Genomic DNA, 13,946 nt, shown 5'->3' with positions numbered 1-13,946 from the left:
TGAATCCTCCCAGCCACACCTGAGCCTGTAGTTCCCTCCATTCACACTTGAGCCAGTGAGAGAAGGATCTAGCAAAGGAATTCAGAGCAATGGGCAAGGACAGTGTCAAAAGGGAATAAAGGCATACAATTCTATCTCCTGTCTCACTAAACTCCTCCCATAAAAGAAATCACAAAATAACACCCTCCCCATTCCTGGGCCTCCATCTAGACAGGACTGTGCCAGTGGCTTCCAGGCCTGGCAATTGTTGGGGTTCAGATGGCGAGTCTTTTTTTTGTTTTTAAATAATTTTTATTGTGCTTTAGGTGAAAGTTTACAAATCAAGTCAGTCTCTCACACAAAAACTTATATACACCTTGCTACAAACTCCCAATTACTCTCCCCCAGTGATACAGCCCACTCCCTCCCTCCACTCTCTCTTTTTGTATCCATTTCACCAGCTTCTAACCCCCTCCACCCTCTCACCTCTCCTCCAGGCAGGAGATGCCAACATAGTCTCAAGTGTCCACCTGATCCAAGAAGCTCACTCCTCACCAGCATCCCTCTCCAACCCATTGTCCAGTTCAATCCATGTCTGAGGAGTTGGCTTCGGGAATGGTTCCTGTCCTGGGCCAACAGAAGGTCTGGGGGCCATGACCACCGGGGTCCTTCTAGTCTCAGTTAGACCCTTAAGTCTGGTCTTTTTATGAGAATTTGGGGTCTGCATCCCACTGCTTCCTCAGGGGTTCTGTGTTGTGTTCCCTGTCAGGGCAGTCATTGGTTATAGCCGGGCACCATCTAGTTCTTCTGGTTTCAGGATGATGTAGTCTTTGGTTCATGTGGCCCTTTCTGTCTCTTGGGCTCGTAATCGCCTTGAGTCCTTGGTGTTCTTCATTCTCCTTTGATCCAGGTGGGCTGAGACTCATCGATGCATCTTAGATGGCCGAGATGGGGAGCCTTTTAAGTATACAGATGCCCAGTCCCTCTTTCTCCCTCTCTCCAAGACCATCTGAGCCAAAATTTCAGGGGGTTGGGTCTGAGAGGCCTCCCTTTTTAGCCCTAGATTCTGATGATGATTAGGTTTGGAAATCTTGAACTTGAGTCTCCCCTTACTTTTCTACTCCTCAGGGAGGGAGGGGGAGTGATGTTTTTAATAGTCTATTATTTGAGTTGAAGGATTTTCTCTCAATCTTGATGAGCCCTCTCAAAATGGTTCTAATTGGCCACTTCATCCAGGAATTCGAGGAGCTAAGAAACCACACACACACACACACACGTGTGCACACATGCACTGACACACATGCACACATGCTGGTCTGCTGAGCCCAGGGGTCTACACACTCAGCAGGTTGCCAGGAAACCACGATCTTGAAGGGACGCCAAGTCCCCCAGGTAAAGCCATGGGACAGCTCTTGACCCGTGGTCTGGGGGCTGAGGAGGCATGCGCTGCTCCTCACAGGTGGCGGGCTGCTTCCCAGAGGATCTGCAGGGCCATGGAGACGCAAGGGAGCTGGGCCAGGGTGTAGGCCAAGGAGCGGGTGGGTGCCCGCAGCTTCCCCAGGTAGGCCGCAGTGTGCACCATACGGCCCACGAACACAAGGAGGAAGTGCATCTGGGCCACGAAGGGGTCGGGCCCCAGAAAGGAGTAGACGAAGCCCAGGAACAGGAAGGGGTAGATGGTCTCCATGTCATTCCGGTGGGCCCTGGGAAGGCAAGTGGGTACGGGTCAGCCAAGCTTCAGCTTTGGGGCCACAAGCCCTTCTGAGACTGCCACGAAAGCTAGGACCTCTGCCCTGAGAGGGGCCCACACCACTGGGGATCATTTCAGGGTCACCAGACCCTCAAGTCCACACATAGCCATGACAAGGAGATCCCTGAGAGAAGTAGGGGCAGCAGCTCCAAGCTTTATGCCTGCAAGCAGCTGAGAACACAAAGTCCCTGATTAATGGGCTAGGAATCAAGATAGCTGCTGGTTTGGGATTTTCTTACCACAGTCTAGGACCCTCCAGGTGCTGGGCCCTGCCACGCTGTCCCCCATCTTGCCCTCTGGCCTTTGGACACCAGGCATGAAAAGTGGGGCTCAGAGGGGTTAAACACCTTGCAGAGCTGGTGAGTGGTAGAGCTGGGATTTGAACCCAGGTCTGACTAAAGTGTCTGCTCTTTGCCACCAGAGCAGGGCCTCTTTGAGTCAAGCCTGAGTCTGTCTTTCTTCCAAATGCAGCAACCTGGGCCCTTCCTTGGAGTCCTTGGGTGGTCCAAATGGCTGAGCACTCGACTACTAACTGAAAGTTGGTGGTTTAAACCCATTCAGAGGTGGCCTATCTGCTTCCAAAAGGTCATAGCCTTGAAACCCTATGGAGCACAGTTATACCCTGCAACACATGGGGTCACTATGAGTCAGAATGGACTCAACAACTGCTTTTTTTTTTTTTTTGTGAGGGGAGGGTCCTTTCCCAGGTGGAATAGGATGGAATCTAAGAGCATGCATTTGAAATGAGAACCTGGCTCTGTCTTGTTCTGTCCCTAAACATCAGCCCCCACTCCCCACGCTGCTCCAGAGATAATAATACAAATAGCTTCCACTTACTGGAGCTGACCAATTGCCAGGCCCGGGAGAGGCTCTTCATTTCATTCATGCTATCCTACTTCTTTTTTCGTTTAAAATAATCAAGTGTGTGTGGTGGGGGGTGGGGGCCTGTGTATAACCCTGCTATAAATAAATGACCAAGAAATAAAATGCACCCGCTTCTACTCAGAGTTGGCTCACATTTTCCATGACCCCTATTAACAGTCAGCTCCCCTTACGGAGGGTGGAGAGGTCAAGTCCCATAAATTAGAGACTGAGCAAGTGACTGAAGCCATAGATGGCCACGTTGGGAGCTCAAATAAACAGGAACCCAGTGCCTGGGCTATGACCTCCCCCAAGGACAGGACACATGTGTAAGGCAAGAGGACTCTGCTGGACACAGAAGCCCCTTCTCCAGGCCTTCCAGCTGGAATGCATTTTGTCAATGCTGAGCCAACTGGCCAGGCCCAGTCTAGCAGTCCCTGCATAGCAACCTGCTACAGAGATCCCCTCTTTCCTCCCATTCGCAAGGAGAGTCTTAGCCAAGGGCTGTAGTGTTCCAGTCTTACTGAAAGAAAGTAGGCAGGCCGGGGAGGGCACCTGGAGCACTTGGCAACCCTACTCTGTGGGAGACTTTGCAGTGTGACTGGGGTGAGAGTGGTCAGGGAAAAACACAGTTTAGCTTTTGAGGAGCGACCATGAGGGGAAAAAGAAATTTACAGGGAGAGAGACCAGCATGTGCAAAGGCCCTGAGGTGGGAATGAACGTAGTATGTTCAAAGCACAGAAAAGATACCTATGTGGCTGAAATGTGATACATGACAGGGAGTGAGGCAGGATAAGAGGAGGAGAAGGGCCTTGTTGTAAAGCAGGATAAGGAGTCTAGAATTCAATCTGCATGTACAAAAGCTCCTGTAAACTTAGCAGGGCCTGGGTCTTTCTAAAGCCAAACTTAGAACAGGCAGCTGGTGCTTTTATCTTCACATCCTGAGGCCAACATGAGTCTTCCTTCCCCGTTACCCCTGAATCTAGACCTTGGGACCCAGCCATGGGTAAGTGAGTATGCAGTGGATTGGAGCCCACCCTGCTGTGGGGAAGACTGTTGCCTGCCACGCCAGAGAAAGGCAGCCTTGGCTGAACCCAGGGACTCTGACCACAGGGAGCAGAGGGGGAGACCGATTACTGGGGCCATTCCAATTCCCCAATCAAATAAATCCCTCACCTTCCTGTGTGGAGGACAACATGGGAGGTGGAGAGGGGGAGAGGCCACAAGTGTTACTTCAAAATCACTCTGTTCTGTGGCAATGGAGCTGTGAATATATTCTCCCCAGGCGGATTGGAGGGGCTGTCACAGAAAAACTATTTTAAATTAAGTTGGTGTGTCCCAAACATAGACTGCCTACCACAGGTGATGCACGGGATAGTTTTAGGTGCTACCTGAATGAGTATTTTTAAAAATACTTATATATTTATTTAAAGTTTCTGAAAAAGCATCACTACCATATGAAATAAATTCATTCAGATATTTTTCCCTAAAGTGTGTATGTATGTCCTCAGGGTCAGTCCATTTTTAAAGAAAACTATAAGAGAATCACAATACAGGTGAAGCACAAACATGGCCAAATCCCAGACATTGGAGAAAAACACAGAGTGGAGAGGAGGGATGAGGACGACAGACGCTCACAGCAGACGTGCAGGGCAGAACCGCGAGTTGGGGAGAGGCCGCCCTTGAGAAAACCATGACACAGGTGCTGAGCCCTGCTCCCTAACCTAGCAGCCAGCAGTGACTCAGAGGTCAGCCATGCCGGAGGAGAGGTGGCTGGGAGCTGGGGCTGAGAAAGACCTGAGGCTCTGATCCTCAGCCCCTGGCGCTGGCCCTGTCTTCCCCGCCCCCTCTGGTCTGTCCCAAACCACAGTGGGGCTCCCACGAAGCCACAAGTGGTGCCAGGGACCAGGAGGAATGGGGAAACCAGGGATGATGAAAGAAAAGTCATCTCTCCCTCCCCCCAGGACCTGAAGCGAGCCACAGGAGAGAGTCACGTACCAGGAAGACATTTGGATGAAATGTGTCATTCCAATAACAACCATTTTTTAAAGGGAAAAGTCACCCAAACCAAATTCCCGCTTGACTGGACTTGTATGGTCTTCTGCAACATCAGACCTGACACTCACCCACAACAGACATTGCAACACCAGCTGCATTTTCCTGCACCCCGTGACAGCGGTGGGGAGATGGGGAGTTCAAGGTACTCCCAGGCATTCTGATCCATACAGTGGCTGGCAGTGACCCCCTCCCCGGGTCTCCCCACCTCGCAGCTCAGGAGTGTTCACTCAGCCCTGCGCACTATCCACCTTGGAGATTTTCTTGAATTCAGGTTTGATACAATGTAATGACTGCTTAGTTTTAAAGACAGGTGTAAAATATGGTAAAATTGCATTCGTGCAGAGGCAGAGTGGGTAGGACCTAACTGGAGTCTCAAATCGCCTGGGCTTAATCACAGCCTAATGGTGATGAGCTGTGTGGCCTTGGCAAACTCGCTTCTTCATCAGAGGCACACTCTTCAAAGGGTGGTTGCTGTGTACTAATCTCCTCTGTGGCCTTCCGCAAGTCTCTCTCCCTCTCTGGGCCTGATTTACCATCAACAAAACAAATACCTTGGGTGATGTCCAGGGGACTTCTAGTGCTGCTATCTTGGGACTCAGTCTTCTAGCAAACCAGTTAACTCAGATTAAGTCTACCCACTCCAAATGATCAGGAATATTCTGCTAGGGTGGAGTGTTTGCCACCTCACTGTGGTTCACACTCATGACCCCAGAATTTGACCAGAACATTCATTGCCAGGAGACGTGAGCAGGTGTCAAGAAAGGAGGGCGTCTGGGTTTCATCATTCTCCTTTAGACCTGGTGCCCAGCTTCTCCCAAAGCTGGACTCACATTTGGGGTTCAGCCTGTGCTAATCTGCAGGGCAGGCTTACGGCTCCAGGAACCAGACTTAAATGTTTTCTACCTGGACAGAAAAGTGGCTCTGTGATCGGACTATAAACACTGGTCCAATATTTAACTAACTTTTGATTCCAAGGATCTCCCTCTCAGGTTCCAGCCAGTTCTCCGGTAGTAGATGGAAGGACATGTGATTCCTAGTTCAGCTCCTCAATTCCATGAGGTTCTGGGAAACTAGGCAGCAGAGGAGGAGCCCCCAGGGGCCCCCAGGTCTGGCATGGCCTGTACACGGTAGGTATCTAATAATGCTGGGCAAACGCATATGAAGCATTATCAGATAAGAGGTGCTCAGAAAGTGATAAATTGAATTTCCACAGTTTAAGCACCAGTACTTGGAAGAATAGGTCCCTGAGTGGCACAAATGGTTTGCGCTCATTACTAACCTAAAGGTTGGAGGTTTGAACCAACCCAGCCACACCATGGAAGGAAGGTCTAGTGACCTGCTTCTGTAAAGATTACAGCCAAGAAAACTCTATGGAACAGTTCTACTCTGTAACACACAGGGTCACCATGAGTCGGAATCAACTGGACGGCAATGGGTTTGTTTTTTTTGCTTGTTTGTTTGTTTTACTTAGGAAGAAAGGCTTGGCAATCTACTTATGAAAATCAGCCAACGAAAACACACAACAGTTCCATCTCGTGTATGAGGTCTCCATGAGTCGGGGGCCGACTCGACAATAGCTAACAACAACATCTGTAGATGATAGGTCATTTCATTCAAAAGAAAAATTGTATTGGGTACATGGACACATCTCAACACCGCCCCAGTCTGTTGTCTCTCACAGACATGGTTGCAGCCAGGAAACCAAGTATTTGTAAGCCCGTGTGGCCTCTTCTGCACAAGCAATATGGCTACATAGAAACCCCACAGCCTGGAAGAAGGCAAAACACATCCTTTTGGTGGCTGGTGTGAGCTGCCTTGGGCTAGCCACAGCCAGGCAGCACTCGTCCTCATGTCTTTCTCTGCTGCCAAGGAGAGTCAAGCAGGCCAGGATGAGGGGTAGGATAAAGGGTCACCAATATGGGTTAGCAGAGCCCTGGTAGCACAGTGATTAAGCACTCAGCTGCTAACAAAAAGGTCAGCAGTTTGAATCTACCAGTCACTCCTAGGAAACCCTATGGGGCAGTTCTACTCTGTCCTATAGGGTCACTATGAGTCGGAATCAACTGGACAGCAACGGGTTTGGGCTTCTTTTTGGTAATATGGGTTAGGGTATGAGGGACTTTTTCTATTTCGGTCACTAATGTACAACTAGTGCTTAGGACAGTGCCTTGCACATAGTAGGTGCTCATGAATTAATGAACGAATGATCATATGCTACGTATTATTCTAACAGTGGCTCTCTTAGAAAGGCGGCATAGCAAGGAATTACAGATTTCCATAGTTTTCTAAGCCACAAGTATGTACATTATTTTCAATGGCCAAGAAAACCATAAGAAAAAAGAAACAGACTTTCTTTTCGGAAAAGAATTTCTATTATTTAAATAATGGAGTACCACCCATTCTGCCTGTGACACATGGGAACGTGTTGAGAACTATGTGAGAGTCTGTCCCCTGTCCTACCCCTCCCCAGCTAACAGCAGCCCTGTGCAGTCACTGGTGGAATTTCATGCAGCCACTTTTTAAGAATCATTTCTGAGTGATATTTACTGACATGGAAAGTGCTCATGAAATAATGTTAACCGGAAAAAATTAGAACTCCAAATTGGGTATACAACGTCCACCTAATTGTATGAAAACTATTTGGACACAGAAGAAAAAAAAAAAGGAGATGAAAATGTTGACAGTGATCAGGATTGTGAATGCTTCTCCTTTTTTTCCTCTATGTAGTTTCAATGTTATCCAAATTGTCTGCAGTGAGCTCTCTGATTTTTATAGTAAGAAAAATTGCTTCTCACTTTCTAGAGGATATTAAGTATATGAAAAGATGTTCAACCTCTCTTGGAATAAAAGAAATGCAAAGTAATGCTAAAATGTGACATAAATTTTCACCTATCATGTTAGCAGGGATCCATCGAAAAGTGTGACGATACATGGAGTTGGCAGGGACGTGGGGAGCAGATCTCACACACCAGTTGGGAGAATGTAGATTTGTACACCATCTGGTAATATGTCATACCGTTCGCTTGCAGCCTGCAGCTTTGTCACACAAACACACAAGGGCCAATGCGAGAGGTTTGGGTGCAGCAGTGTTCCTAACAGAGAAAGACTAGCCAGTTGCCGTAGAGCTGATTCCGACTCATGGCCACCCCGTGTGTATCACGGTAGAACTGTGCTCCACTGGATTTTCAGTGGCTGATTTTTCAGAAGTAGGTTGCCAGGTCTTTCTTCCGAGGCACCACTGGGTAGACTCAGACGTACAACCTTTCAGGGAGCAGCTGAGCATTATTAACTGTTTGTTCCGCTCAGGGGCTCCAGAGAAAGACTAGAAAGACCCTAAATGTCCTTCAAAGGGGAATTGGTCAGCTAAATTATGGTTCATTTATTCAGTGGAGTAATTCATAAATACTATGGGTTTTATAACAAAAAACCAAACCCGTTGTTGCTGAGTCGATTCTGACTCTTAGCGACCCTATAGGACAGAGTAGAACTGCCCCCTAGAGTTCCCAAGGAGCGGCTGGTAGATTTGAAGTGCCAACCTTATGGTTAGCAGCCAAGCTCTTAACCACTGTGCCACCAGGGCTCCATAAATACCATAAAAAAACCCAGTGCCGTTGAGTAAATACCATAAAAACTAGACTAGTAGCAATGATAAAATAAAAGAGGCTCCTTTGTGAGCCTCACTATGTCGTGGAAAAAGCACAGTACAAGGTGATGGTTTGGGGTCAAAAGGAAAAAGCATAGCACATGTGTCTGTAAATGCAGACAGTCTCTCTGAGAAGATGCTGGTAGCAGTGTCTGCCGCAGGAGAGCAGAACTGGATAGTGACTGGAGGCTGGGGAGGGAGGGAAGCAGGTTTTATGATAGATATGCATGAGCACGTATTACTTTTTCAAACTTAATGAGAAATTTAATCAATTAACATAGTCTGAGGGCATCAGGAATGCAGAAAACCCCAGCCCCCTGGGTATCCAGACGAGGGTCTAAAGGGACAGGCAGTGGCTAGGCCTGTGGCCCAGTGGTACTTGCCTGAGGCAGCGCTCCACATCCGGGTCGCTCCGGCAATATTGGAGGCCTCCATGTCTCAGGGCATCCTCGGGATTAGCAAAAGCCTGAAACACATCAGCTGAGAGTTACTGTTCACGAGATGGCCAGCCTGGTCACCTGGGTCAGTGTTTTGTCTTCGGACAGCACTTACAATGCTAACGCACTTGGTAAGTCACACACACAAACCTGTTCAACAAGCGTCCACAAACTCCTACTATTTGCCAAGTGCTAGGGGCTCACCATGAGCAAGGCACTCCTGTCCCTACTCTTGTGAAGCTCCCAGTCTGAAGGGGAATCACCCACGGACCAGGCCAGCCCACAGGTGGTGAATACTATGAAGGAGAAGACAGGGTTGGCCTTGAGAATGTTCACAAGAAATCTGATTGAGTCTGGGGGTCAGAGAACAATTCTCTGAGGGGGTGACGTTTAAGCTGAGGCTTGAAGGATATATTGACATTAACCAGACAAAAGGAGGGTTTGAGCAGCACAATTCTAGGCAGAAGGAATAGTGCATGCAAAGGCTTTGGGGTCAGAAGAAGCTAGACATGTCTGAAGACTGGAAGAGCCAGTGTGGCTAGAGGATAGATAGACAGCGAGGGACAGAGGACCGAGATGAAGTTGTAGAGGCCAACAGGAATCTCGGAAGCACTTTAAGAATTTGAACTTTGCCGTAAGAACACTGAGAAGGCCTTAACAGGCCTAGGTTTGAACCCCAGCTCTGAGCTAAGTAACTGAAGTTTCTGAACTTCCTTCTGCCTCAGCTTTCTCATCTGTAAACTTGGGATAAAATGAAACTATTCTACCCTGTGAAAAATGAAGGAGACAACTAGAGAAGCCCTTCACAGAACGCCTGGTACAAGGCGGGCACTCAGTGGATTATCAGTTTCTCCCATTGGAAACCAGTGAATAAGGTCACACTCAGGTCATCGAAAGCCCACACCCACCTCTCGTGCTCCGCCATACCTTGCCGGCATCCAGGCAAAGCCAACCTACCCTCCCCACCACCGAACCTGAATCCCAGCAGCAGGTTTTTCTTTAAAGTATTCATCAGATGGCCAAACCCTGCTGCTTCTGACCATGAGTGTGTGTGTGTTAGCTGCCCCTCAAGCACTGGTTTGTCCTGCCTGGTGGCCCAGCCCCTGCCCTGCCCCAGAGGTGACCGCAGCCTGGGGCCAGCTGTTGTGCACAGTCAAGATCAAAACCCACACACCCAAAACCCCTCTGCTGCCCCTGACTCAGGAAAGCACCAACTCTGATGGCCCCGCACACAGTCCATGGACCCATGACACACTTCAAAGGGCCTCAGCATTTGGGAGCACCTACCTGCGGAGTCCACAGTTCAGTAGGATTGCTCACCCCTGCAGACAGAACTCAAATACCAGTCAGCCCAGCCGGGGGCCAGCCACAACGCTGGCTGAAGGGCCCTGGTAGCCTCTAGGTGGGGCAGAGGATGCACTCCCAGGAAGGGATCTGGGGCTGCTGCTGATTTTTTAAATTATTAATAAGTAGTAAGAAAAATTTTTTTTTTGTTTAGTAAGGACTATGGAGCCCTGGTGGCACAGTGGTTAAGTGCTCGACTGCTAGCCAAAAGGTTCGCAGTTTGAATCCACCAGCTGCTCCTTGGAAACCCCATGGGACAGTTCTACTCTCTCCTGTAAGGTTGCTATGAGTCAGAATTGACTGGATGGCAACGAGTTTGGTTTTTTTTTTTTTTTTTTAGTAAGGGGTAACAAAGGAGCCCTGGCGGTGCAACAGTTAAACCCTGTGCTGCTAACTGAAAGGTTGGTGGTTCAAACCCACTCAGCAACTCTTCAGGAAAAGACCTGGCAGTCTGCTTCTGTAAAGATTACAGCCAAGAAAACCCTACGGGGCAGTTCTACTCCATCACATGGAGCTGCTCTGAGTTGGAATGGACTCGATGGCATACCGCAATAGCAAGGACTAACACCTGTGGACTCTCTGCTATGTGCCAGGCACTGAATTCTCCCAGCAGTCCAGCAAGGAAGGTGGTGTGATCCCCCTTTTACAGATGAGGAAACTACTCTTGTCCAAGGTCACAGCGTGGTAGGTGGAGGAGCCAGAGCCTGCATCTGTCACCTCCCATTGTGCTGCTTGCCCAGCTCCTTCCTGCTTGCCTCTGAACACCAAGAGCAGAACAAGAAGGAGCCACACTGAGGGTAAGGTGTCCCCGACAGGAGCTTTCCTCCTGCCACTTCCCCACGGATCCAGCAGAAGGGCACTCAAATTCACATTAAAAGGAAAGCCATTGACCCCTGCACAGCGCTGCTCAGAACCGCATCCCTCCCGCAGTAGGAAGTGAGCTCTGGAACCCAGACACTTGGGTTCAAGTCCAGCCATGTGACCTTCCCAAGTCATGGCTCCTCTCTGACCCCAGATTCCTCACCTGGAAAACGAGGTGCATGTGCCCCCTGAAGGCCTGTGAGAATTAAACGCTCAACTCTGTGCCCAGCACACAGGAAGGACTCAATGAATAAATGCAGCCGTCTCTGCTGGATGCATGTATGCTGGTCCCCATACGGGCCAAGGCAGGGAGAAGTCAGAACCAATCAATGTGCCATGACCACTGGGTGGGCATCATTTCCCTCGGGCAGCCTTTAACCCTGCTGGGACCTGGGCCGGGGGTGAGTCCAAGGCGTCCCCTCCCCAGTGTCCACCCCACACCGGACGGCAGAGCCAGCCTTTGAAATGGACAAAGGTGGAGAAACAGCACAGTGTGCGGAAAGGATTGCTCTGTTAAAATACCGGGGAGGGTCATCAGGCGCAGACGGGGGCCTCGCGGCTCTCTAACAGGACTGGCCAGGCATCCGCCTGCAACCTCACGGATGTGAATTCAACAGCCCATCCGCCGATCGCCTCTCCCCCAAAAAACAAACCCGTTGCGGTCAAGTCGATTCCGACCCATAGCGACCCTATAGCCCCCCGTCTATCGTTATCCAGTTCCCGCTGGCCAGCCCTGCTCTTCTCTCCCCTTTGTTGTTGTTGTTGTCCAGGGATTGAGATTGGTGAGGGAATTCGTCCCGAGAACTCCGAGGGAGCCTGGCTGCGCCCTGGGCGCTGCAGTGGGTTTGTGAGAAGCACTCACCGCGGAGGTGGGAATTTCCACTTGAAGGTTTCCCAGGCTCCTGTTTCACCAGTTCCCTCTCCACCCAAAAATCCAGGCTTTATGCTGTCACGCTCCCCACGCTCCACCCTCCCGGACCTGCTTTTCCCTGAGACAGCAGGCAGCGCTCCGCAGCCAGCCTGTCGAGTCTCGTGCCAAGAGCTCACCTGGAAGTTCCCCAACAGAGTAAAATGCTCTTAAACCAGAAAAGACAAAAAGGTGTGGGCTGGGTAAACACGGAGGACCAGAGCGGAAGGACCCAGGAGGAACGAGGAGCGGAGCCCAGATCACACTCTGATCCTGAAAAAGTCTCGGCCAAGTTTTCCCTGCCTGGTCCCGACAGCGTCCCTACCTTCTTCCGCAGCCTCACTTGGCCGGTGATGACGGCGACCACGTACATCTTGATGACCAGCAGCGTGCTGCAGAGCAGGAAGGCCGGGAGCGCCTGGCCGCTGAGCATGGCGAGGCCGGAGGGAGGCATCTCTGGCGGCCGGGAGGTCCGGGGAGCGGGCGTGCAGCTGTGGGCTTGAGTGTCTCAGAGCACGCCTGCCTGCAGGAGTGCACGGAGGAGGCGGGGAGAGCGGCTGAAGGAACCTTCTTGGTAATCAGCACCGCCCACTCTCAGAGGGAGGGCGGGACCCGTCTGCCAGCCCCCTCCTGTTCAGACCAACCTCGTCTCATCGCCTGTGATGAAGCAACTTCTGCCCCCAGGTTCTGGGAGAAACACAGGGCTTGGATGTGTCCCAGACACAGCCCCTGGCTCTGGACCATCCCTCTTTGGCAAATCCTTAACCTGTTTCCTCATCTGTAAAATGGGGATAATGGAAGTGTCCGCCTTCTTGTGGTGCAATAAGGCCAGACACCTGTTCGGTCCTTCCCACGTCACAGATGCTGTTGTGCCCACCTCCCCAAGTGTCAGACCAGGTGGTGGACATGACAGCCGAATTTCCTGCCCCCACACTCAGCCTGGACACCTGAACCACAGCCATACCTACATGATTTTGACTTTGAGATCTGTGGTTGGCTGAATAATGCCCCCCACCCCCACCCCAAAGATGTCCACTTCCTAATCCCTGGAATCTATGGAGATGTTACCTTACGTGGCAAAAAGGGCTTTGCATATGGGTTTAAGTTATGGTCTTGAGATGAGGGAGACTATCCCAGTGGGCCCAAGGTAATCATGAGGGTCCTTAAGAGAGGTGCAGTGGAGGTAGAGAGAGAAAAGATGTAAGGATGGAAGCAGAGGTCAGAGAGAGAGAAGATGCTACACTGCTGGCTTTGAAGATGGAGGAAGGGGCCACAAGCCAAGGAATGCAGGCTGCCTCTAAACCCGTTCCAAACCCCTTGCCATCGAGTCAGTTCTGACTCATAGCGACCCTATAGGACAGAGTAGAACCACCCCATAGGGTTTCCAAGGAGCACCTGGTGGATTTTGAGCCACCAACCTTTTGGTCAGCAGCCGTAGCTCTTAACCACTATACCGCCAGGGTCTGCCTCTAGAAGCAGGAAAAATCAAGGGAAGGGATTCTCCTCTCTGAGCCTCCAGAAGGAACCAGCTCTGCTGATACCTCAACTTTAGCCCAGGGAAACTGATTCTGGACTTCTGACTTGCAGAACTGTAAGAGAATAAATGTGTGTTGTTTTAAGTCACTTATACTTGTGGTGACTTGTTACAGCAGCCACAGGAAACTCATACACGATTCCACTGTCTTCTTTAACATCACTTTACTTTTCTGGGAGACTCCTGCCCAGACAAATGGTTTGATTGTTCATTATAAGATCTTTCCAAAAGAACCATTGATTTTCAATGAAAAGCATCAACGAAAAGTTTGTGCTCTAAGATTCTTTGAATCTCTCACCTCAAAACCTTCCCCTGCTCTCCCCTAGTCCTAGCTCTAGGTGGGAGGAAAGCAGGGACCTTGGCAAAGGCAGAGATCTTGTGCAAGGTTCTTGTTCCCTTAGTTCTTAGGGATCGGGCCTGCCCAAAGGGACAACAGTGTCGGTCTGGTCTGTGTCCCAAAGCAGCAGAGATCAAGGGGAGGACTGACCAGAAGGCAGACACTGGCCGTGTGCTCCAGACTCGGCTGGCCTAGAGTCCCAGAGCCATCTCTCAGCAGCTGTGTGGCTTTGGGC

The 13,946-nt window shown here is 50.2% G+C and overlaps 1 protein-coding gene across 1 annotated transcript; it reads right to left on the bottom strand.

Moving 5' to 3' along the window:
* Nucleotides 1-268: 268 nt before the first annotated feature.
* Nucleotides 269-12,378, bottom strand: PTGES (prostaglandin E synthase). Its single transcript, XM_003407618.4, has 3 exons — nucleotides 12,166-12,378; nucleotides 8,675-8,757; nucleotides 269-1,682 (listed from the first exon to the last, which is right to left on the bottom strand). The coding sequence occupies exons 1-3, from the start codon at nucleotides 12,292-12,294 to the stop codon at nucleotides 1,433-1,435; spliced, it is 462 nt and encodes a 153-aa protein (XP_003407666.1). The 5' UTR covers nucleotides 12,295-12,378; the 3' UTR covers nucleotides 269-1,432.
* Nucleotides 12,379-13,946: the final 1,568 nt, after the last annotated feature.

Source organism: Loxodonta africana, chromosome 9 (genome assembly GCF_030014295.1).
Source record: "Loxodonta africana isolate mLoxAfr1 chromosome 9, mLoxAfr1.hap2, whole genome shotgun sequence".
Classification (NCBI taxonomy): Eukaryota; Metazoa; Chordata; class Mammalia; order Proboscidea; family Elephantidae; genus Loxodonta; species Loxodonta africana.
The sequence above is the reverse complement of the archived record's forward strand: the minus strand, read 5'-3'. Positions and strand labels throughout refer to the sequence as shown.

Coding starts and splice junctions, on each gene's coding strand:
- PTGES (XM_003407618.4), bottom strand. CDS start 12,294: ATGCCTCCCTCCGGCCTCGCCATGCTCAGCGGCCAGGCGCTCCCGGCC. Junction 8,758..12,165: donor AAGTGAGGCTGCGGAAGAAG/GTAGGGACGCTG, acceptor GATGTGTTTCAG/GCTTTTGCTAATCCCGAGGA. Junction 1,683..8,674: donor GATGTGGAGCGCTGCCTCAG/GCAAGTACCACT, acceptor TTGCCTTCCCAG/GGCCCACCGGAATGACATGG.